Source organism: Phalaenopsis equestris, unplaced genomic scaffold, assembly GCF_001263595.1.
Source record: "Phalaenopsis equestris unplaced genomic scaffold, ASM126359v1 Scaffold000413, whole genome shotgun sequence".
NCBI classification, from domain to species: Eukaryota; Viridiplantae; Streptophyta; class Magnoliopsida; order Asparagales; family Orchidaceae; genus Phalaenopsis; species Phalaenopsis equestris.
Window position 1 is genome coordinate 1,055,955 of NW_018164854.1, and position 24,867 is coordinate 1,080,821.

The window sequence follows — 24,867 nt, forward strand, 5'->3', positions numbered from 1 at the left end:
GACAAAAAAAAGGATAAAAATGTGTCTCATAAATTACTTGGGGCTCATTTTAGGGTCTTTTTAACGTAGTTGCAGCTGTTTGAAGAACTAACTGTAAAGTTGTTACAGAACAATTTATTGTTCGAAAAGTTGTGGTGACTATTACAATTTAATTTTCAAGAAGAATGGCTATAATTTTCTGACAATCATCAGACTATATACTTTATCCCCATAATTTATTAAAAAAACAAATAAAATGCAATTTTATAAAATGTATAAGCAGTGCGATGCAGACTGCACTGCTCCTCTACCAATAACCCAAATATGCCCTCAATATAGTCGGTTTATAACTATTTGATAAATTTATTGCATAAACTTAAATTTTTTTATAAAGATGAAAAAACTTGAATAGCTTATTGCAAAAAATCTTAATAAGGTTTGATATTATAGATTATACATAAATATGTGTGTTTGCTTTTAATAAACAACATGAGAATGAAAATTTTCAATTGAAAAATTACAAATAAACATTTTTATTTAAAAAGGACAATTTTTTATGTCTAATAATTATCTTAATCTCTTTTTTTTTATCTAAAAAAATATTAACATATTTTACTTGCAAAAAAATTGTATTTCTTAAAAATATAACTAGCATGCCTCTAAGGCCTAAGCTCGTCCCATGTCCATTCCTTTTCTTAGAGGTCCTTGGTTTGCTAAAAATAAAGTGCATCGGACGGCCGGCAGCTGAGGAGGCACTTGTGGCGAACTGCGACGGCAGCCAACGACAGACTTCGGAGGAGGCAGTGAGGCGCTATCGACTGCGGCGGTGGGTGAACAGGTAGTGTCGAGGGTGGCGATGGTGTTGGTGGTTGGCGAGCGGCCGCCTTTGCGATGAGGGAGGCAAGCAGCAGCATCATGCCCATACCATTTTATATAAACGATGAATTTAAATTTGATCAAATCCGTCGAATTCTAAATTATGTCAAAATGAACTATAATATAAATTTCAAATTTATTTAAACTTTATATTTTATTTATAATTTCTCATACAAAATAAATAATTTTCTGGAATCTATGTGAAAGAATATCACTAATTCAGTAAACCAAACAGCCTCTTAAAGTCTCGTCCACTAAAAAATTGCACATTTGCTATTCTCTTAGCACAAATTACAAAAATAGTATTATTGTTGAATTCTGAGTTGCCCATGGGCTCATATAATCTAAGTTAGACTCGTAGAGGTTGCAAATAGGAAGTAGAGCACGGATCGGAGATCATCTCTATTTATAATGCTTGAGATGATCTATTTCCCTTGTTGGGCTATACAGAGGCAATATGAATTGATTTTAGTACATTACAATATATATTTATATTTCCCAATAATGTTAGACCAACGTAACGTAAATAATGGATGTTCTATCAATAAGCATTGTAAAACATGCTCTTCTTTTATTCGCAACTACTACTTGATGGTTGATACCTAATAGTTCGATTAGTCAATTCGATTGGTTAAGTCGAAGGTGGGTACCCGATAGTTGTTACTTAACAAGTTAGTATGGCGGGTCATCTTGTATTTAGCTGGTCAATTCAGTAGGTTAATACAGCTCATCAACCAGTATACTATTGCATTCTTAGCCAATTTTGTTATTTATAAACCCAAATTAACTGTATTTTAATTTGTTTCATGAAACAAATAAACATATTAATATTTATTTTTAAATCATTAAAACAAAAATATATTAAGTATCAAATTTATACATCAAACATCCCGTACATTACAACTGTACATGATAGTATCCGGACAAGTAAGAATTCCGGCTTCACAAATTCCCTGTTCTAACTCACATCGCCTTATCCCTACTCAAAATATTCTCCATCGTCATCTCCTCTGACGCCGCCCACAACCGCGCCGCCTCCTTCCTGCTCACCACCTCCTCGGAAGGCGAAATCTGGTTGCAGTCCACAAAATACTTCCCGGTCACTCCGGCCACCGCCGGATGCACCGCCACATAACACGTCGTCGCCGCAGCCTGAGGAATCGTCTTCATAAGCTTAGACGCCATTGCAAACGCTAGATCTACAGGATTCATCAAATCAGGTTAGTAAATGGACTTTCTCCTTGTATTCATTTTCTTCGAGAATTTAATCAACCTGTGAGAAATCCCTCTCGGTCACGGGTAAGGCGAGTTCTTACGATTCCGGGATGAACGCAGTTTGCCGTAACATAAGCGCCCTTTTCCTAATCGAATAAGCAAGGATTATAGATTGAAGAAGGGGAGTTCGATCGATAAATCGGTTTTTTCTTTTTTTTTTTTTTTTACTGGAAGTCGATGTCTGCAGCTAGTTACCTGAAGCTTCTCTGCAAGTTCAATGGTATGAAGCACGTTGGCGAGCTTGGAAAGTGCGTAGGTGCGAGTGGCGTCGTACTCTCTGCCAATATACTATTTAGATTTTGTTTCTCTGTAAAAGAAATGGAAGATCTGGAGAGAGGAAATGAAGGGCTAGCTCACATCTTCTTCCGAGTGACGAGATCGAGATAACGAAGACCATCGCCGGAAAACCAGGTGTAAATGCCTGATGAGACGTTGACAATGCGGCCTTCGATCCCCGTAGACGACGCCGTCTCAGCCATTTTCTCGATCAGGAGCTTCGTGAGCAGGAAATGGCCTAGCAAAAATTGGGGATGGGTGGATTAATCAATCAATTGGGTTCGTTATTATCGCAAAAACGCGAAAAATTTTGTTCCCATCTGCTTCCTCACCGAGATAGTTGGTTGCGAAGGTCATCTCGATTCCGTCTTCCGATAAAGAATGGTTGTGAGAAAATTTTCCCGCGTTGTTTCTGGAAAGCAAAATTCGCCAAAATTTGAATTCAATTCTTGTTTGAATCGAACTTGGGAGGAACAGAGTAGGAACAAATTATACCTACATGAGGAGATTGAGGGGGAGCTGGAGAGAGAGGAAGCGGGTAACGAACGATCGGACAGAGGAAAGCGAGCTGAGGTCCAAGGGGAGCACGATTATCTCTGATTCCGGGAATTCGCCGGTGATACGAGCCTTAGTCTCCACTGCCGCCTTCAGATTCCGCGCCGGCAGAATCAACCTCGCCCCGCGCATAGCCAAGACGCGCGCAGTTTCCTCCCCAATTCCCGACGTCGCTCCTACCATCATCGCCCTTACCAAGTAGTTAGAATTCCATATTCACTCATCGAAATCTGTTTTCTGCAAACAAACAGATCATAGATAGATAGATTGCAAGATTTTACCGGTGATGATGGCGGTGATAGGGTGGAGGTCCGACAAGGTCTTGGTGACCTCCTCCGCCGTCGACTTGGAGCCGAACCCGCTGGCTCCGGCCCAGCCTAGAAGGTACCTGATCGTCTCCTGCATATTGCTTGTCTTATCTGTATTTCAACGAGAAAGGCGCCGGCTGCATTTATAGAGGAGGCCGAGAGACAGCGGGAGCCGGAGAGAGAGAGAGAGGGAGAGTATAATTACGGTGAGAGAAAACTTACGCAGAAAGGTTTTGACGGGGAGCATTGGAAGAAGGGACAAGTAAGCTAATCTCCATTAACAATGTCCTTTTTGCTCGCAGACTGCAGGGAGGAAAGATTCAGCTTCGTAAAGAATGTGGCTGCTCGCATCATTATTTGAATTTTTTAAATTTATACATTAAAGTATCATATAAATTAACATGACAATTACAATGTTGATTGCGTAAATGCTTAAAAATTCAATGATACAAATATAGATCCTTCTGTATTGTATTCCCGAGTAAATGTTTTTTTTTCCCTTAATTTTTTCTTTGGCTTCTTATTAGTTGTTTGAACGTAGTTATGCATGTTCCCATTAATTTTGAGATTTTAGAGTCCTTTAGATTAAATATATTTACATTAAAACGAAAAGTTTTAATATAATGTATACAAACGAGATCACTAATCGGAGTGATTGAATCGAACTCACCTATTGAAGTGTTGAATTGAGCCACTTTGTATTTTGACTAAGCCCTCATCAGTGGGTAGTGGTTTTTGATGACAAGTGTTGACATTGGTCTGCAGGTTCGGAAGACGAATGTTATTGCTGGGTTTTTAATATAAAAGTTACACATTACAGTTGTATTTTGGATATGACGTTTACAAGCAGGGGTCATTGTTGGCAGGAGGTCGGCGACATTAAGCAGAGATGGCCAGTGATGACCGACAGACTGTGGTCAATAGTGGACTACAAATTATGGTTGACCGTAGTCGATAACTATTGAGGTCAAAAGTTATTGTTGAGTTTTCAATCCATAACAAGCTCTAGAATTCATTTCCTTCACATTCTCTCTCAAGTGAAGAAAGTAGGTCTATTTATATCATATGAGATATTAGCATTTTAATCTTCTGATGAATAACTTCTGCAATTATATGATTAGACGACACAAATTGACTTTGATCGTAGGTTTTTTTTTTAAAGATTTGGGTGCTTAATGATCTCGGAATTCAACAAGTTTAGGCTCGTTATATTTTTCTCATTGATACGTTCGATTTAATTATAAGTATGTTGCATTTGGAGTATGCTTAACACTTTAATTGACAATTAAAAACCTTCAATTGTACTTGTAAATAAAAAAATGTGACTAAACAAATCTCGAAGATACTCAACGAATCGCACAAGATACCAACGGACAACAACAACACAGTCAAAAGACAGAGACGTCAATTATCATTTCATACGGTCAAATCATGAGCCGACTGAAGGAAGATATATCCGAACGAAGAGACACTATACGCTATTGAGGGACAGCCATATGAATTTGACTTTCTCAACTGGTTTTGAGTCACCCGCTGAAAATCAACGATCGATTCATAGAACTTTTAGCTGCACATCAGATTACGACAATACACCCTCTGGGGTATGAAATAAGTCCTTTCTAAGGATAAGAAGGTCCCTATGAAGGTTTCCTAGAGAAAACGGACCGAAGGATTTTTAGTCTACCAAGATATTAATAGGCGACCAAATGTTACCATTACAAATATGAAACAACACCTATAGCCTTTACGAATTTCAAAAGATCTCAAGTACAAATATGTAAACGTGTAATTGTTCATTTATCACTTCTAACGTTCCTATTTAATTAGGGACAAATGTGTAATTTACAAAACACCCCTAATATTATATAATTAGAGGGTCATTTCTTCGAGGGCTATCTAACCTATTACAAAAAAAAAAAAAAAACCACACACTTATGCTATTGTTTGTTCCATTCCCTTTACTCTAATTTTTCTTTATTCCACTCATTATTCCATTGTTCTATTCCTTGAATGTGAGCTACATGATATTGTGAGATTCAACAGCGCTTCAAAGACTTGATTTGGGCTTGTCTGAATCTGAATTTGAATCGAACTAATGTTGGTATCATTGTGATCGTCTTGTCGAAACCTACAGTTTGGACATAAATTTACTGAAAATGGGGACATGTGATCTTGAATTTAAAATTAAAATATACATTGCTAATGAATGTATCAAGAGTCGTGCTATATGATAAACAACTATTAATGAAGCATCAAATCTTATATAAATATCTTTGATTGTCTAATTTATTTTTCAGAAATATACATGCATTTCACACAATCTTTATAGATTTATATATATAATACTTAAAATTTGATATTTACATTTATAATATTTTGGAATCATAAATCTATGCCAATTTTAAAAATTTAGCAATGATGATATTTTTGGAAATTTCAACTGTTAGCAGGTAAATATAAAATTTTAAATGTTCCATACATAAATATATAAAACTTATGTAATATACATGTTAATGCCCCCCCCTTTATTTTCTTGTACTTGCTCCGGCCTCCAGGATTCTCTCTCCTTGCCTTTCACTTTCGCCCTCCCATCTTAGTGATCGTAGTAAAAGAATATGACGAGCGAGGTGTTTGTTGATTTGCGGAGGAGGATGAGGGGACGAACCCATCAGTGGAGTTGCTTGAGACAATTTAGTCGCCAAATCTTTCCAATCCATCGGATCCCTCCGTTGCCGTTGCGCAGACTGTCAGGGGAACGCCCACCACGAAGGTGCTGGACCACGCTTGATGCGCTGCAAGCACCGCGAGCCACGCATTCCATTAGGGTTGTGACCCTAGGTCCCAATGCTCTGTCTCATGCTCCGGGCATGGAAGATGCTGGGGTTCTAATTTCTTAAATTATTGGTATTGGAGCATTTCTCACGTGGGGAAGAGCCAATTGGGCGTATGCATAATTTTCTTTAATTTATTTTAGAAAATTTCTCTAAATTTATACTTAAAGCTTCTTTTCTACAACATTTTTTCAACAAATCTCAATAAGTAGTGTGTGGAAATTACGAAATTTCTTATACGATTTAAAGAGCCAATTGGGCGTATGCATAATTTTCTTTGACAATTAATTATCTTTAATTTATTTTAGAAAATTTCTCTAAAAGCATAATTAAACCTTTTTTTCTATAACATTTTTTCAACAAATCTCAATAAGGAGTGTGTGGAAATTACGAAATTTCTTATACGATTTATGTTCTTTTATTTGATACCATTTTCTTAATTAATATTTAAAAAGACTTATAAAATTAGGATTTAAATCGTGGTTTTGCGTCAATATATTTTTTATTTGATTTTATGAGCGTATGGATTAATTTATAGCTAGATCCTGATTCTGAGAATAGAATGGTTTAGTATAAAAATTGAAATGATTGATTAATTAGTAATTTCAGCATATTATAATTGGAAATACACTGGGAACGTGAGCGTCTTTTGACAATAATGACCATTGATTGAAACATGTAGGTCAATAATGTAGAGGAATAATGAACGTTGAGGGAAAACATGTCATTTTGACAATAGAGATTGAGTGACAATGACCATAATGGATGATCCGTATGAAGCAATATATGATAATGAATGATAGTAGACCTCAAGATTGTCCCTTCCTTGGAATGCGAATGAACATGGGCGGTCCCACCTAGGCTTGAGGGGCTTCAGGCAGGATAGCTCTGCACTTTCTACTTCTGCCCCTGCTCCAATTTTTCTTGGCCCCTTTTGTATCGATGGATCGCCCCCACCCCCGCCCCCGCCCCCGAGTTCCACATTGACCGCTGCCTCGCGCTCGATCGAGAAGGGCCGCAGCTGCCACCACAGCTCGCAACTATGATTTATTCCAAGTGGTATTATGTAAATTCTGTAAATTAAGATATTGTAAATCATAGTATTAGAACCACAAGACCTTTTGGCATACGTATTAAATCTTGGTAATTTTGATATATTATATGTCTTTTTTAGGATTTAAGATCCAAATTCTGATATACTGCGGTTAATGATTATTGTTTCGTTTTTTAAGGTTTGTTAGGGAGAAATTCTTTGATCATTTTTTTTTACTATTAAATCTCGCTAATTTTGATATATTATGTGTTTTTTTTAGGATTTAAGGTCCAAATTCTGATATACTGTGGTTAATGATTATTGTTTCGTTATTTAAGGTTTGTTAGGGAGAAATTCTTTGATCATTTAAAAGGGATTTTATGAAAATAATGGAATTTAGAATCCCTCAAATAATTTTTGGTTGATTCAGCACATATAGAACTTCTTAAATCCTTCCTAATATAGCAACTATTATAGATGATGAGAAAGAATGAATGTGATTTTTTTTTGGAGAAAGGGACTTGTTTTGTAATAATTTTAAAGTTGATATTCCATATATTAATTGTAATTTCAAGGATAATCGTTGATCAACATGTAGAGATGAAAAAATCATAAATTTACATTTTTATCATGTTGAGTTGTTTTATGTTGTGATCGACACACAAATTAAACACTTCTCACTATACAACCCTCATATGTTCTTACGTCCATTTTTTAGAGGAAGACTATGACATACAAGTAAATAAAGCCAAAATACAAAATTCTCTTATTTCAATAAAAGCCATAAATACAACAGAACGAGCATTCCCTGCGATGATGATTGTCAAAAATCAACTGTTTAATTGAATGGATGATGACTAACTCAATGATTGTCTCGTATTGAATGTTGAAAAAGATGTCTTTGATTTGGTACCAAATGAAGTTGTTATGTAATATTTTCAAAATATGCAAAATATCTTGAAACTTTTGTCATTTTTAATTTATTAATGATAATGGAACACGACTTTTTTTGTTAATTGTGATATTCATTTTATTTAATTGTATTATTTAAGCAAAGAGGCAAACAATTGATGTAATGAGTGACGTTTGGAACCTAAGGCTTTTTAATAGAGGACTCCTGCAAAGTAAAAGTTGGGTAAGCAAAAATAAATTGTAAACAATGTGTTAACGCCTAGGCAATTAAAGCTTTACAATTTTTTATCATACTAAGATTTTTTTTATTATTTTATTATTTTTAAGTTTTATATCTCTACCTTAGCATGTAAAATTGCTTTATTTTTTGCCTTTTGATGGGTTTATTTTCATCATTATTATCAAAATATGCCAAATCAAAGCTCATATTAAAAAGGACATGATAACCTCTTCAAAGTGATCGGACAACCCGTTCAACCAAACGCAAAAAATACAAACTCGGCTGAATTTCATGTACCATCTAATTTTCTTCTACTAACAAACAAAAAGTCCTTCAAGAAAAATTCTAAATTTACGAGCAGCGTTCAATCAACAACATTAGACTGAATATCAATATACATTCGCTTACATAGTCTTTGGATAGTTTTACACATGCAAAAAACAATTGTGATGATTAATTATTTCATATCAATAATGCTATAAAATTGAAGTTCAATAATTTAAGTCAATATTTGCGTCTTTCTCACGTTGGATTAACTTCATATCAACTTCACATCATTAATGTTTTACATGGTTTTCAATGCTACATGTATCATTTGTATCGTATAAAACTTGATCTAATTCCAAGTGGGGCTTTCTTTTGACTTAATACATAATTATATTTTAATTACAATACAATAAGCATAATTATCCCAAACCCGTCCACTGACCTCACAATCTCTTTTATGACCGACCATTTAGAATTGATCGCACTATCTTATATGTTTATAACATAATTATATAAATCACTTGATATTTTCAACGACTTAATCTATATATGGATAAGTTTGATCAGAACAAAACGGAATGAGATAATCATAAATCGTTAAGTATGTATCAATCTAATCCTTTTGTTGTGCCTTAGATTTTTTTTGGGTATGCGTTTGAAGCACGCCCTACTTTTTCTTATGAGTTATCATTATTGCAATTTATTATAAAATTTTAGTCTTCTACTATACAAAATAATACAAAAGGAACAACAAATAATAATAATAATAATAAAACAAAAGTATCATTTGGCTTCTTCCTTACTCACAAAAAGATGCTTTTTTGGTAGGATTATAACTATTATGAAGGGATCTTATATCTTAACCTACTCCCTCCACTATCATGCAGACTTTTGATGCCTTGATCACCCAACTCTCTCTCTCTCTCTCTCTCTCTGGTTTAAATTAGAATAAGAGAGAGAGAGTAGGCTCCATTCTTTATTGTTGAGCTCATTAGTGTTTTGACTTTAAAAATGGAGTGACGACATTGATGCTACCTTTTCCTGATATTAAGCATCATTACTACTTTTCCTGTTCTTACATATATTTTGATTTTACTTGAATGCAATATAATATGGAAATGAGCGCCATTTTGAAATTGACATAGCTGTTAGGAATAAATGGAGTGCAATTATGGCTGTCTCATTTTTGTTTATATATATATTAGTGTATCGCTGCAATTTTAACTTGTAGCCCGAAATAGAACTCTGGCGCATCGACAGGTCAAGTTTGCAAATTCGTGTTATGGATTTTCACGAGCAATGCCTTTAGCATGTCTAGCCACACATTTAACCAACAATATCAAAATTCTAGTATAATTTATCAAATTCAAATTAATATAAAATTAAATAAAAAAAGAGAAGAAAATAATTCAAATTCCCTTTAAAAATATATCATAACTTCAACTCAAATACATGAAAAATCAGAATTTATAAACACCCCCTAAAACTAAGAACCAAACAAAATTAATAGCCCCATCATTAAATCAGAATAGAAAGGGAAGAGTGCATTCATTAAAGAGCAAAACCAACAACCTCAGCTAGCTACTTCATTCCACTCCCACGACTTTCTCTGCAAAACGTTAAAATGGACATTATCAGTCTAAGCAACCCTATACTTTGAGCTTCTAATGATGGGGTAGGAGTGATAATTTTTTTGAAAATTATTTTTTGGGGGGGTATTTACATACATACCCACTCAACTCCTAAATATTTACTTATGTAATGTCTAAATTTTATTTTTTTATATTTATATCACTGAAGTTTGTTATATCACATAAAAACATCACTAGTTTTATGGTTAAAGGTTCTCTTAATTAAAGTTTATTAATTAGTTATATTTTAGTGAAAATTAAAATGTCAAAATGGTTCTATAATTATTTCAATTAGAGAGTGTTTTAGGTCTCATAGATGACTATTTCAGTCTATTTGGAAATTAATTTTGATATTTTTATCAACTCTGGGATTGAAATAATTTCCTACAAAATATAATGAATATAATGCAGCTATTCTGACACTTTTAGTTTTTTTTTTTTTTAAATATAATGGAGCTATTCTGACACTTTTAGTTTCTTTTTTTTTTTTAAATAAACTTTTTTTTTTTAACTTTTACTGTAATTATTTTGTCTTTGAATAACTCCAATAAATAAACATTTAATAGTATGAATTAGGGGTGTAAACGAACCGAACGCGAACGAGCAGAACTTGTGTTTGTGTTCGGTTCGTTTGAAATTTAGTTTGTTTGAAATAAGCTTGTGTTCAAAATTGTTCGTGAAGTCACTGGTCGTATTCATTTCTTAACGAACGAGCTGTTCGCGAACGACGAGTCAATTTGACATCCCTAATATTAATATATATAAATAATATATTATATTAATTATATAACTTATATTATATAAATTATATTATTTTTATTAATTTATTATATATTATAATTTATAAAATTAATTTTTTTAAAATATCATAAATTTTTCATATATAATTATTTTAAATTATTTTATATTTCGAACAATAACTATTCGAACACGAACGAACGCATCATTGTTCGTGCTTGGTTCGTTTAACTAACCGAACGAAAAAAAAAAATTGTTCACGTTCGTCTCGTTTATTTATCGAATGAATTGAACACGAACTCATAGACGTACCGAACACCAACTATTCGCGAACAACGAGCTTTTTTTTGACAGCCGGAATGCCCTTTTTTTTAATAAAATAAAGATTACCGAACCGATGTGAGTACTCTGCCACGATCAAATTTTGAACGAGTCAGCATATAGTGAGTATGAATGCTCTTTTTTTAATAAAATAACATAAAGATTACTGAACCGATGTGAGTACTCGTGCCACGATCAAATTTTGAACGAGTCAGCATATAGTGGGCTTTGTTTTTAGAAATAAGCGCTCCATTGTTTAGGCCCAATAAATCGTAGTTACCTAAGTAAATGGTTTGAGCTTAAGGGTTAAAACTCTGGTCTAAAAACTCGTTAAAATTTTGGTGGCATTTATATACAATACAATATATAATTCCTATGTATTTACATATCTAACGCCTAAACTTTCATGCATATCCTTCAAATTTTAACATCACATGAAAAATATCATAATCACTCTTTATAAAAGTGAAAAAGCGCCCACCGTACCTATTTTTTTAGTGGTACAGAATACAATTCGACATCCCTTCATTCCTATACATATAGGCTCATTTCAGGAATAAAGGTGATATATGTTCATTGTCAAACTCCCTGCTTTCTTTCTCTCTCTCGCGCTCTATTTCTTAGGCGTGTCTTCCGGACCACTAAAAAAATAGGTACGGTTGGCGCTTTTGTCATATATAATTATAGGGCCGGGCACCTGAAACGGCATCCCATGCGGGGCTGGGAGTCTAGGAACGAATCCGACCAAATTTTGGGTCAGGCATGTGTCGGGGCTTGAGAGAGCGACCGGTCGGGTCATTTCCTGTGCGTCTATGATTGAAGGGCGGACCGAGAGAGCTCGACCGACCGCTTTAGATACCTGCAATTTTCATCGTTCGGCAAATTTGGTTGAAGAATGTACGTGAATTCATCTACCTTAGCTTTGCGCTAGCAGACTTTAAGGGAGGCGGTTGAATTATGTTCATCTTTAGAATATCTCATTAAGGTCGGATAGATAGGGCCCTTTAACTGCTTCTAGTGGGTCTCGATCAGCTACGTCATCATTTTTGTCGGCTATCAAATCTCTTTAAGATTCGTGTTGACATATTTTTTATGTACAGTATGACACATACAAAAGAGGTCCTTAACTCCAAGGTCTGTGCTCTGTCTCTATGGCACATTGTTTAGTGGAACCATATATAAACTAGCCATATGCACATAAATGAACAGTAACAATATTATACAATAAAAAAATATATATCATAATGAAAGAATCTTATGACAAAATTATTGGCATATAATGGCATTTACATGTGATACTATGGAGACGACTATTATACTTATCATTGATGAGGGCTCATTGTATTATTGAAGTTTCAAAACACGTGTAAAAATTGAATTCATTTCATTCATTATGCATAAGAGTTCTCCAAATCTCCCAACCATAATATTTAACATGTATGTCATATATTCATTATCATCCTTACGAAACATAGTTGTCTAATTAAATAGCTAACAAACCAAACACCGCTTAGCACCAAGCCCAAGCCAACTCCGATTGCGACAATATCACAAACACCTTGCGGGCGGCGACAGAGATCACTACTCAAGGTTCGTATGGCGAGACCGGAGATCCGCCGCCGTCCGGCCGAACTTCTCTCCCAGCTTCACCACCACCATCTCAAACAGCACGAACATTGCCCCTTCGTACACACTTCCCATCGGCAACCACCACTCCGGCGACGCACCGGACCCCTCCTCCACCTCATCGTCCGCCATCGTCCTCCCAGGTAGGTACGCGACCGAATCAGCCAGTAGAGATGCCTCGCTTCCAGATCCCGGCTGAGCAGTTATCAACACAATCCGAGCTCCGGCGGACTTGGAGACGCGGCAGATGGCGTCGACGGTGGAGAAAGAGCCGGGACCAGCGGAGGCGATGAGGAGATCGCCGGAGGAGATGGGAGGGGTGGTGACGTCACCGACGACATGGGAGGAGATGCCGAGGTGAAAGAGACGCATACAGAAGGCCTTGAGCATGAGGCCTTCACGGCCGACACCGTGCACGAAGACTTTCTTGGATGCGTTGGCCGCGCGGGCGATTTCTCCGGCGAGTACTTCGAGGGGGGGTGGGAGGAGGGAGAAGGCGGCGGCGGCTGAAGATGGGTGAGGAGGAGCAAAGACGGCGCGGATCTGGTCGCAGATTTGGGCCGCCATGGCGGCGGAGGATGGGGAGTTGTTCATTCTAGGTACTTTTGTTCTCCTCTTCTCCTTTTAGGATTGAGAGGAGAGGACTATATAATCACATACGTGTCCTACACGGCTTCGCTCGAATGCGATTAAATATTTGTTTTAAAAAAAATGTAATTATGTAAATATGTGTACTAAATAATTAAAAAAAATGCAAATACATAGGAATTGAGTGGGTATGAATGTAAATCTTCCTATAATTCCTTCTTTTAAGAAAATAATGAAATTCAGACTCCCCAAAATAAGTTATGGAGATTAATTGGATCGAAAGATGAATTTGTGATAGAACAAAGCATTATAATTTTAAACTGTATGATTTAAGAAGGGGAGCGCATGAATTGATGAGCTATAACTATTCGCGCCTATCTTTCATCAAATTTTTAAATTCTGAACCAAATATCAAAATTCACGATAAAACCCTACCCGATGTTTTATATTTTTAACAGATTTTATATAATTTGATGTTGGGACATGTAAATGCATCAGTTCTGTAGTACAAAAGACTACAGGTATGCTAATTTTATAAATAACAGTGTTTCAAATACTATGCAATTAATTATCCCTAAAAAGATGGTTTATCTACTTAATTTAATTAAGATTCTCTTAAATACCATAATATATCTAATAAGCATCTTAACGGGAAGCTGATACGTGTTGTTAGGCCCCGTTTGTGCCAGTTTATTTACGCATTGGCGTTTTGAAAACGCCGAATTTGTGTTTGTTTTTTTTGCGTTCGGTCGGCGGATTCGGAAACACGCGGGGGCATACGATGAACAAATTGGTAGGATAGCGGTCGCGGGATAGACCCCGCGGCCCGCGTTCCTATACAGCGTTTTACTCCGTTTCTTTTTCGATCTCCATCCCGCAGAGCTCTGTGATCGATCTCAGGGAGACCTGCGCCTCTCTCGCCTCGCCTTGCTCTCTCTCGCAGAGGAGTCGCTCGGCCTGCTGCCCTAGCTCGCACACGCGAGCTCTCTCGTCTCCCTCTCCTTCGATTTCAGCTCGACCCAAAGCACGCACACAAGAAGCTTTGGCTGCCTTTCCTCCTCCGGCTTTACGGCGATCACCAGGTTCTCTATCTCTCTTTCTCTCTCTCCATATCTTATCCTTCGCTGCTTGTTGTTCGATGTTGGAGGATTTAATTTGGATTTTAGATATGGAATTATCGGATCTTCATTGATTTTTTTATCGTTCTGTTAGAGGTTTAATTTTGATTTTTTTTTTTCTCTGGATTCTAGTGAATCATTGTCGGTGTTTATCTGGATTATGATGTTGATTGGCGCTTCGATTTTAGGCTTCGAATTGGGTCTCTGTATTGTTTATCTCATTAGTTTGAAATGGTTTGTTAGGTTATGGATTTTGTAGGGCGTTTTATCTTGATTTTGTTTTAGATGCTAAATTTATGCGGTTGAGTTGTTGATCTGAAACTTTATGGCTTTATATTGGATCGCTATGGATGTATCGGATTCCTTAGGATATGTGTAGGTGCCTTTCTTATTGATAAGGTGGTGATAAATAAGGATGAAATTTTGGGAAGGAGATATATCTACAGAGAGAAAGGAGGAGAAGGGGTGTTTTTTTTATGTTGTAAATCACTGGCTCTCTATTGGCTGTTAAAATCAGGTGTCTTAAGAGAAAAAAAAAAAACAGTTTTTTATTATTGAAATGGCCTCTTCATCAATTCCATTTGGTTTCTCATTGACCAAACCTTAGCCTCCGCAATATGCTCTACTATATATATCGTCCTATTAACACACGCACTGAACCTTGATTCTTGTCATGAATTATGAAACACTAGAGAATGTTGGCCACAGTCAACTAGTAGATCTCGAATTATACTACTAAATGATGGTTTCATAACATAATTATACAAGATCAAATCATACATCAATGGTCATCTGTCATTAAAGCCAAACCAATGTCATTACCATAGTCGAAACAACCCTCGATTGGAAATACATTATTTTGTATATCATAAATATTTATGTTGCAAACAATAATACTTAAAGGTGCAGAATAATCATTTATCCAAAAACAACTGCGAATCAGTTGTTTTCAAACAGCTCAAACTAAACAACAAAACAACTTATCCGAATAAAGTTATTGATCAACTTATCAGATCCGTTGTATCAGCAGATTATTCAATAAGTTGTAGTTGCCCCAAACAGACCGTTAATATCAAACCAATAATAGTAATCAACCAAAATAAAAATAAAAATCAGAACAGAAGAATAACAAACTTGCATGAGGCTAGTAAAATAACGATGCATTAACACAGGAGCAATAAGATGCATGCCTCATAGTAGCCTTAATATTAATGAACACTTTATTTAGTGGAATGAATTTCAGAGCTTCAGCAAATTATGATGTATCGCAATTCTCAGGTTTCATAGCTGCATCCTGAGGCCGATAGCCATACGGGTTCTTGCTTGCCCAATTCCATTGGTCTCTGCACATCTCTTCTATCCCATATTTTGCTCTGAAAGTGGAAAAATCAACACTAACTCACAGTATTATCAATTAATTAATCATTTATTGCACCATGTAAATATTTACATCTCCTAACAAAGAATTCCCAAACAGAGAAATCTCCTATGAATTTCAAAGGTGCGTCTGAAGATAGAAAATATACTAAATCATGTCAAATAATTGAAATGGTCCAGTCATACAGTAGTCCACATAGCAGCAAGACCTCGGGAACTTACCTCCAACCAAGCTCCTTCTCAGCCTTTTCAGTAGAAGCAAAGATTCCTATAGCATCACCTGGCCTCCTCTGACACAGCTTTATTGGGATTTTCTGAAAAATTTTACAAATTGAATAAAAAATTTGATCTTTTTAATGGTGCAAATGCATATAAAACTAAAAAAAAATTGTCAAAATGGTTCCTTGAGTCTTTGATTGGAGCCATTTTAGTCTTCATATTCTATAAGAATGTCAATTTAATCACCAAACTATTGAAATAAGGACTGAAATAGTCCTCACCCTTCCTGAACGAGTTTGGAGACTAAATTGCCCCTTTGTAAAATTTAGGAGTAAAATGTCCTAATGTAAATAATCAGGAGACTTTTTTGACACTTTACTTAACAAGATAAACTGCATACATGATTGAAGGTTCATACCTTGCCAGATGCTTTCTCAAAAGCAGCAACCATTTCAAAGACAGAGGTTCCACGTCCAGTACCCAAATTATAGGCAATACAACCTGCAAGAAACAAAGCATAAATGCCACTATAATGATGCTGAAATTATCACAAAAATGGGAAAGAAACAAAGGAGAGAGAACAGGAAAGGATTACCAATGTTCTCTGTGATGAAAAGCTTTTTAAGAGCTGCAATATGACCATCAGCCACATCCATTACATGAATGTAGTCCCGAATCTGATTAACACCATGAATGAAGTTCTAATAAACTCAGTAGTTCAACATTCTGTTTTAACCAAAGTCAATAAGACAAACTTATGAAGAAACAAAGATTAAGATACTATTCTTAAAAAAACATTTATTATAATATTTAACTTATTTAGTCAAATCTAATTTGTGCCTTATATTCTATTAATCATCAAAGATGAGCTTTAAGCAGAATCAAGAATAAATTTGGATCCTCTACAGAGTTTCGTGTCGTCAGCTTTTCTACTCATTTAAGCTATTTTCATGGCCAATAAAGGACCAGAATCCAGAGTTCTTACGTGCCTCTTAAGGATTAAAGTGCGTAAGATTCATATTAAAAGAAGTTGAACAAGAAAATACAATACAAAACCCTTCTCTTTAATCCTAATAATTGGCAATTCGAGGATGTTGGTAACTCCGAAAGTTAGGTGGGTGAGAATCAGGAAAGAGAAACTCAAATTTGAGAGGGTAAATGACAATTTGAGAATGTTGACACCTCTTGAAATCAGGAGAAGAGGGAGAAGAATAAAACACAACAAAGTGAGAAACACCGCATTATTTTTTCCATTCCATTCATTGTCTCCACTAGGAGTTATTTTTAGAATACAATACTACTAATCATCATTAAAAAAACTCATTAGCAAAGTTTATTAAGCTAATAAAAAGACTAATCAATATTGTATCCTATCAAAAAAAATCTAATTATAACACTCTTAACATCCACATCATAGCAATTATAACTCGAACAATCCCTCATAGATTTAACAACAAACATCACCCCACAAAACACCTGAAGAAAAAATCTAAGAAAATACAACAAAGGGTTGATGAGAATTTACCGCGCTGCCGTCATCCGTTGGATAATCATAGCCATAAACGTTGAGCTCAGGCAACCTGCCCACAGCAACTTGTTGAATGTAAGGCATGAGATTATTAGGAATACCCTTAGGATCTTCCCCAATCTGGCCACTTTCATGAGCTGCAACTGGGTTGAAGTATCTCAATAGTATAATTCTCCATTCTGAATCGGCCTTTTGAATATCACGAGCTATCTTCTCAAGGAAGAGCTGATGCACAAAAATTGCAAGGAAACCTATAAGGCAAAATGAACTCACACCATTGCAATAGTTATCAGCTTAAAATGAAAGAAGTTTGTGAAACAGTCATATGCATGCCTTAGTTCGACCGTAAGGGTTCATTGCATTCAGCTCAGTTTCTTCGACGCATGGAAACTTTACAGGTTGTCCATAAACAGTAGCAGAGGAGGAGAAGACCATCTAGTTTTGAGAGATTAAAATATCATATACATGCCCAGTGGTAAGTAATAAGCAAAAGAAACATTTTTAGAGATGATAATTAGTAATAACTAACTCATAGCAAAAAAAAGACAGGATAGTTAATGTTATAGAAAGTATTAAATCTAATTGTTGTAAATTAAAATGTGTGTATATTAGGAAGATTGATATTAGATGATCTAATTAGAGAAGATCGAATAATATGAACTTTTCTTTATTATGAAACTTAAATAGAGGAGATCTAATTACCTGAACTTTCCTATATTTAAAATATTTCTAATTTGTATGTCCTAATCTTCTCTTATTTATATGAGAAATTATGAAGGATTTGAGATGTATGTTTCATGAGATATTCTAGGTTGAAGGAGGAGGTGACAGAAAAGAAGCAAGCAGCTTTTTCATATTTCCTTAATCAGTAAGGGTACTCTTTTGTACAGTAGGTAATCTGCATAGAAACATTTGTAAGTAGATTTGTTATAATATGTGTGGTGAGATGTATTCTCGTAGGAATGGACGGTGCTGCTTTTCCTGGGCTTGAAGTGCGATAGAGCTGCTGCTGTCTAAGGAGGTAGTGGAGCAGAGGTTGTTACACCCCCCTTCAAGCTGATGGTTTTGGTCAGAAGTGTCAGCTTGGTATTTAGGTACTGAGATCTTGAGTTAGAGAGAGCCTTCGTAAATATGTCGGCGAGCTGATCTTGAGTGGTAATGTGATGAGCGGTGAGGTGTTGTTGTTGGGCGTAGTCGCAGATGAAGTTGCAACCGACTTCTATTTGTTTGGTTCTGAAGTGGAAAATGGGATTACTGGTGAGTGTTATAGCGGAGATGTTGTCACAATAGAGCATTGTTGGTTGAGATTGCGGGGGTATTGAAGTCTGCCATGAGACGTTGGAGCCATATAATATTGGCGGCTACGGAGGCAAGTGTTGGGTATTCGGCCTCGGTTGATGATCAAGTGACGGTGGCCCGCTTATTAGCGGACTAGGAGATTGTTATTTTTCCATGGAAGGCACAATATCCGAAGATAGATTTGTGGTCGGTGGGGTTGCCTGCCCATTCGGAGTCCGACTATGCTATGATGTGAAAAGTAGAGCGGTAGATAGGAAGACGAACTGATTTGGTGCCATTAATGGAGCAAAGTAACCTCTTGAATTGATTAAAGTTATAATTTGTAGGTTGTTGCAAGTGTTGAGAGGCTAGGTTAACGAAAAATGCAATGTCCAGACGAGTGAGTTTGAGATGTTGGAGTGAGCCCATATTTTGGCGATATGTGGTTGGATTTGGTAGAGGGGTGGTGTCAGGTGGAATTTATGGTTGTTTTGGTGAGCAATGATTGAGTACTGGTTTGAAGTAGAGCATGTCGGCTGAGTGAAGGATATCAATGGCATATGAGGATTGAGATAGGTGGAAGTCGTAGGAGTGGCAGTGACTTTGATGCTGAGAAAGTAAGAGAGTTGTCCGAGAATTTTATTGCGAAATTGGGTTTGGAGTTTTTGAATGGTGGAGCCAATGAAAAAGCAATCGGTGTCGGTTAGTAGAATGTCATCTATGTATATTAGCATATAGAGGTGGTTCTTTGGGCTGTGTAGGTAAAATAGGTATGGGTCGGTTGAGCTTGGCCGAAAGACAAGTGTTTGGAGATAGGAGGAGAGTTCGGCGAATCATTGACGTGGTGCTTATTTGAGACCGTACAGGACCCATTTTAGTATGCATACATGATGTGAAAAGTTGGGGCCAACAAAACTAGGTGGTTGGGGGCATGTAGATAGTTTCATTTAGCTTTACATGGAAGAAAGCATTGGACATTATCAAGTTGGAGAATTGGTCATTGATTTCTAAGAGCAGTTGTAATGAAAATTTGGATCTTGGGTAGTTTGGCAACTAGATTGAATGTTTCAGTGTAGTCAAGACGATGTTGTTGTTTAAAACCTTGTGCAAGTAAGCGGGCTTTATGATGAGAGATGGGGCCATCGACATTGAATTTTGTTTTGTTTGTCCATTTGGAGCCTAAAATATTGTAGTGAGGTGAGTTGGAACTAAGGTCCAAGTACCCTTGGGATTGTAGTGCTTGGAATTTGGTGGACATGGTTTCTCTTCATTGGGGATATTTGTTAGCGGAGGAGCAACAGGTTGGTTCGGATATGAGTTGATGGGTGAGTTTTAATATTTGGTGTGGTTTGAGTGAGCCGGTTTGAAAGCGGGTTTGCATGGGGTGAACGGATTTTGTTTGTGGTGTTGGAGAAGGGGGTGTGTGGGTTGAAGTTGGAGTGGGAGGGTTGGCTAACGTTTGGTTGGATTGAATGCGGATTGAATTGGGAGAGTTATGCGTTGTGGGGAGCTGTGGAGGTGAGTGTTTGGTTTGTAGTATGGAGATTGAAGTGAGAAAAAGAGGAGATAAAGTGGACGTGGGAGATAAAGGCGGTGTTGTGGTATTGGGGAGATGATGAAAGGGGAATGTTGCGTCGTTGAAGATGTGATGGGATATGTAGATTTGGTTGTGGGGTCGATGCAGCGATAACCTTTTGATTGGGTGCATAGCCGATGAAGACGCATGTTGTGGATAGGGGTGCTAGTTTATGTTGGGCATCTAGCTGAAGCCAATGATAGCAGAGGCACCCAAATATTTTGAGGTGATTGTAGGATGGGGAGCGATGGTGTAGTAGCTCACAGGGAGATTTGGAGTTGGCGGTTATGGATGTTAGGTAGTGACTAGGTATGATGTGTTGAGTAGATTATCGGCCTAGAATTGGGAGGGTAGCTAAGCGGTGGCCATAAGTGTGTAAACGGTTTCAATGAGATGGCGATGCTTGCGCTCGGTGACACTTTTCTATTCGGTCGTGTATGGGCGGGAGGATTGATGTAGAATGTCATGTTTATTAGTAATGTTGTGAAAAGTGTGGTTGATGTATTTTCCAGTGCCATCTATACAGAGAGATTTGATTTTGTATAAGTGTTGATTTTCAACCGTAGATTTGAAGTGGAGAAATTTTAGTGTTATTTCATTTTTATTGCGGAAAAGATAAATCCAAGTATAGCTAGTGTAGTCGCCAATGAAAACCAAATATTATTTATAAGCTTGTTATGATAGAGTGGGTGAAGGACCTCATACATCTGAGTGAATTAATTCTAAAGGAGAAGAGGTTTTAAAAGCATAAGTAGAAAAGTAGAGCGATGGATCTTAGCTATTTTACAGGAAATACATTATAACCGAGCAGAATTACATAAAAAGGAAATCTATATGCTATGACAAATCGCTTTTTAGGTGGTGGATGACCAAGCTGTTGATTGTGTTGGATGGAGATGAGAGCTAGATTTGTGGTTGGCCTCTTGGAGGTCAGAGGATGTACTAGGTAGAGGCCATGAACGCAAGAGCCTTTAAGAAGTATGCAGTTTTTCTTTAGATTGGTGATGTAATAGCCTTCAAAGGTAAAAGTGATAGAGCAAAAGTTAGTTTGGTTTAATTTATGAATTGATATAAAATTGTAAGCTAAATTAGGAATGTGGTGAAGATTTAGAAGATGGAGCTTACTTAGAGTGTATGTAGGATCTCTTGGCCGATTTGAGCAATGGGAAGTTGTTGACCGTTGTCAACCGAAATGGAGATGTCTCCATGATAGTCTTGAGCATGAATGAGATGGTTTGGTTCGGCAGTTAAGTGTTTGGTGGCACCACCGTTGAGATACCATTTGCTTCGACAGTTAGTGTTTGGTGGCACCACCGTTGAGATACCATTTGCTGTCATTGGAGCTGGCATTGGCGACAACTAGAACTATTGGTGTTTGATATGATTTTCCAGGGCGGAATTGGCACTTGAAGGCTTCATGCCCAAATTTGCGACAGATTTAACATATTGTTGGAGTACGATTGTTGTGATTGGAGTTGGAGTTAGACTGATTCAATCGAGACAGAGAGACATTTCGATTGTTGTTTGATTGTCTTTGCCGCAAGATGCAAAGAGGGTTGTGGAGTTGTTGGACTCCTTGATTGCTTCATTAGCTAAATTGATCTCTTCGCTGCATAGTAAAGTGTAGAGATCGTCAAGTGAGATGGGATAAAGGGTGGTGCAGATGGCTGATTTAAAGGCATGATAGGTGGATAGTAATCCGTTAAGGGTGTAATGGATTATATCTTTCGAATCGAGAGGAGCCCTTGTAGCAGCAATAATGTCGACCTTCACCTTGACTTCAGAGAGGTATTGATTGATGGATTTGTAGAGCATGTTGAAATTATGAACTTCGTTCTTTAGTTGTATGATTTGAGAGTAGTTGGATGATTGGAGGCGGAGCTCTACTATTGTCCAAATGTCATGACAGGTTTCTATGAGTGGAAGATAGAGTAAAATGGGAGCGGAGATAATGGAGTGGACTGCTGTAGCAAGGTGTTGATCGATGAGCATCCACTTGGTGTAATCAGGATTGGGGAGAAGGATTCCATTCACATCAGAGAAGTGCCGAGGAGGATAGGAACAAGAACCATCTAAAAATTGTCATACCCGTTTGCACTGAAGAGTTTTGTGGCTTGCGCCTTTCGAATGGTTGTCGGTGGTGAGCTGAGTTGAGATGAGGTTCTGAATATTGCTCAAGATGAACTTAAGCTAAGAGGGGCCAGGATTATCAGGTAGCAGAGCATTTGACTGAGTTGAGGTGTTGCCACCAAAGGAGGTTCCAGAGGAGGAGGAGGCCATGGAGAACCACATTTTCTGGTTGGGCAAAGAGTGGTCCTGACTAATGAGCTCTGATACCATGATAAGATATTCTAGGTAGAAGGATATGGTGATTGAAAACGAGCAAGAAATTTTTTCATATTTCCTTTAATCAATAAACACTCTTTTGTGCAGTAGATAATATATAGAAAGATGTATAAGAAGACTTGTTATAATATGTCTGGTGAGATATATTTTGGTAAGAATTTACGGTGTTGATTTTCCTTGCCTTGAAGTGCGATGGAGCTGTTGTTGTCTAAGAAAGTAATGGAACAGAGGTTGTTACAATGTAGAGTTTTAACTCTAATTTGACTGATTTTTTCTTTCTCCTCATTTGTTGATAGTGGAATAATCTCACCAATAGCGTAAGCGGATTTGCACTTAACCATGTAAATCACATTATATTTGGTTTTTTTTTTTTTTGTGTGAATTTATTTTTCGCATTGTTTTGCATAATAATTGGTATCAGAGTCGGATCGACAATTCCAACGATGTGCATCTGTGATTTTGGTGAAGTTGCAGATGCAAGACAGAGATCAGAGCAAGTTGGGATACGTGATCTAGTGAAGTTATGGATAATAGCATATCGTCGATTACTCCAAGATCCACCATGACGGTAGAAAAAATAATGATTCATCCTGTGGTTATACATCCCGTCAAGATCAATGTGACAAAATTTGACAACAAAGAAAACTTTAACATGTGTCAATGTGAGATGATGAATGTGTTATGTTTTGAATATGAAGGAAGTTATTGATAACGATGAACATCCTGAAGAGATGTCAAAAAGAGATTGATTGAAGAATAGCCAAAGTATTTAGGGTTTGATCCTAAATTACTTATCTCAGAAGATCAAATATGAGGTGATGATGAAAACTTCTGCAGAAAAAATTATGGAGGAAGTTAGAGAATAAATATCTCACGAAGAACAGGAAGAGTTGTCTTCATATGAAGCAGCGATTCTACAAGTTTTACATGAGACGTGGGTTACTATTGATGAGAATTTAAATGATCTTACAAAACTTTTTACAAATCTGTTAAATCTATATTAGAATGTTTGAAATGAAGAAAAGACATTTATTCTATTGAATTTATTCCCGAATAAGTACAAAGACTTAATGATGACACTCATTCATGAAATGGATGTCGTGAATTATGACAAGCTGACTACGGTATTGTTAAACCATAAGTTTTTTCAAAGGAAAAACGAGTTCGTAGACATGGTGCCGATTGAGGCACTTAGACTTCAACATGGCAGATATGTGAAGAAGAAGAATTAGGCAAAAAGTGGTATTGGCGAAACTTCTCAAAAGAGGGACAAGTCTCATGAGAGCAGTCTTAGAAAAAAAACTGTACACTTTCTGCCTAGAGATTGATCATTGGAAGAAAGATTATCTGAAGTTGAAAAAGAAAAAGATGTATCATTATCTGGACTTTCTCACAGTTTGTAGTTATATGATTTGTGTTGAATTTTAAAAACAAGTGTTACATATCATATTTGTCTCCATCGAGCGCGGTTCTATACATACAAAAAAACTGAATAATGATATAGTGACTATAGACAACGATCAAGTTTGACGTGCTATTGGTGTAGACAGCTGTTGACCTCATTTTTGTGAGGTCTTTCCTACTTCTCCCTAGAGCCTATGATCTAACTCTAGGAGTTCCTATTGACCATCTTAGAAAACTAGGATTGAGACCTATCCTTTTAGAAATTCCAGCCACTTCCTATTTTCCTGTGATGTCTAGCATTTATGGTCTCAAGACCATCGTCTTATGGACGAGCGGTTAAGGGCTATTGTGTAAAGACTCAAGGGAAAAGTTCCTAATAGGACTCCAAGCCCTAGGAAAATCTCCTCACGACTTTATCGTCACATACACACATCAAATGCACATAATTCATTAAGTTGCACAAGATCGGATCTAAATTGAGCCTAAAGAATGGGTGAAAATGTGAACTTCTCTGGACTACCTCCGATGACGAAATGGACTGCGCCAAACGTCCAGGACACCAATTTTAGTAGGAAATGACACTCA

At 36.7% G+C, this 24,867-nt stretch overlaps 3 protein-coding genes across 3 annotated transcripts in view; all 3 read right to left on the minus strand.

Annotated features, from left to right (window-relative positions):
• Positions 1 to 1,679: 1,679 nt before the first annotated feature.
• Positions 1,680 to 3,745, minus strand: LOC110027095 (short-chain dehydrogenase TIC 32, chloroplastic-like). The gene is made up of 7 exons (XM_020728379.1): positions 3,243 to 3,745; positions 2,906 to 3,137; positions 2,739 to 2,818; positions 2,488 to 2,644; positions 2,326 to 2,407; positions 2,129 to 2,216; positions 1,680 to 2,054 (listed from the first exon to the last, which is right to left on the minus strand). Exons 1-7 carry the CDS (start codon positions 3,364 to 3,366, stop codon positions 1,819 to 1,821), a joined length of 999 nt encoding a protein of 332 aa, XP_020584038.1. The 5' UTR covers positions 3,367 to 3,745; the 3' UTR covers positions 1,680 to 1,818.
• Positions 3,746 to 12,587: 8,842 nt separating this feature from the next.
• Positions 12,588 to 13,560, minus strand: LOC110027073 (3-hexulose-6-phosphate isomerase). Its single transcript, XM_020728347.1, has one exon. The coding sequence runs from the start codon at positions 13,440 to 13,442 to the stop codon at positions 12,804 to 12,806; it is 639 nt and encodes a 212-aa protein (XP_020584006.1). The 5' UTR covers positions 13,443 to 13,560; the 3' UTR covers positions 12,588 to 12,803.
• Positions 13,561 to 15,600: 2,040 nt separating this feature from the next.
• LOC110027057 (bifunctional UDP-glucose 4-epimerase and UDP-xylose 4-epimerase 1-like) overlaps positions 15,601 to 24,867 on the minus strand; it is a 38,766-nt gene continuing 29,499 nt past the window's right edge. Inside the window, exons 5-10 of the mRNA XM_020728328.1 lie at positions 18,012 to 18,113; positions 17,676 to 17,903; positions 16,746 to 16,827; positions 16,569 to 16,651; positions 16,154 to 16,245; positions 15,601 to 15,927 (exon numbers count right to left, since the gene is read on the minus strand). Coding sequence (XP_020583987.1) covers positions 15,810 to 15,927; positions 16,154 to 16,245; positions 16,569 to 16,651; positions 16,746 to 16,827; positions 17,676 to 17,903; positions 18,012 to 18,113 — 705 coding nt within the window. The 3' untranslated portion in view covers positions 15,601 to 15,809. The remainder of the gene's footprint in view (positions 15,928 to 16,153; positions 16,246 to 16,568; positions 16,652 to 16,745; positions 16,828 to 17,675; positions 17,904 to 18,011; positions 18,114 to 24,867) is intronic.

Coding starts and splice junctions, on each gene's coding strand:
- LOC110027073 (XM_020728347.1), bottom strand. CDS start 13,442: ATGAACAACTCCCCATCCTCCGCCGCCATGGCGGCCCAAATCTGCGAC.
- LOC110027095 (XM_020728379.1), bottom strand. CDS start 3,366: ATGCAGGAGACGATCAGGTACCTTCTAGGCTGGGCCGGAGCCAGCGGG. Junction 2,645..2,738: donor CTTCGCAACCAACTATCTCG/GTGAGGAAGCAG, acceptor AATTTTTGCTAG/GCCATTTCCTGCTCACGAAG. Junction 2,217..2,325: donor AACTTGCAGAGAAGCTTCAG/GTAACTAGCTGC, acceptor TTATTCGATTAG/GAAAAGGGCGCTTATGTTAC.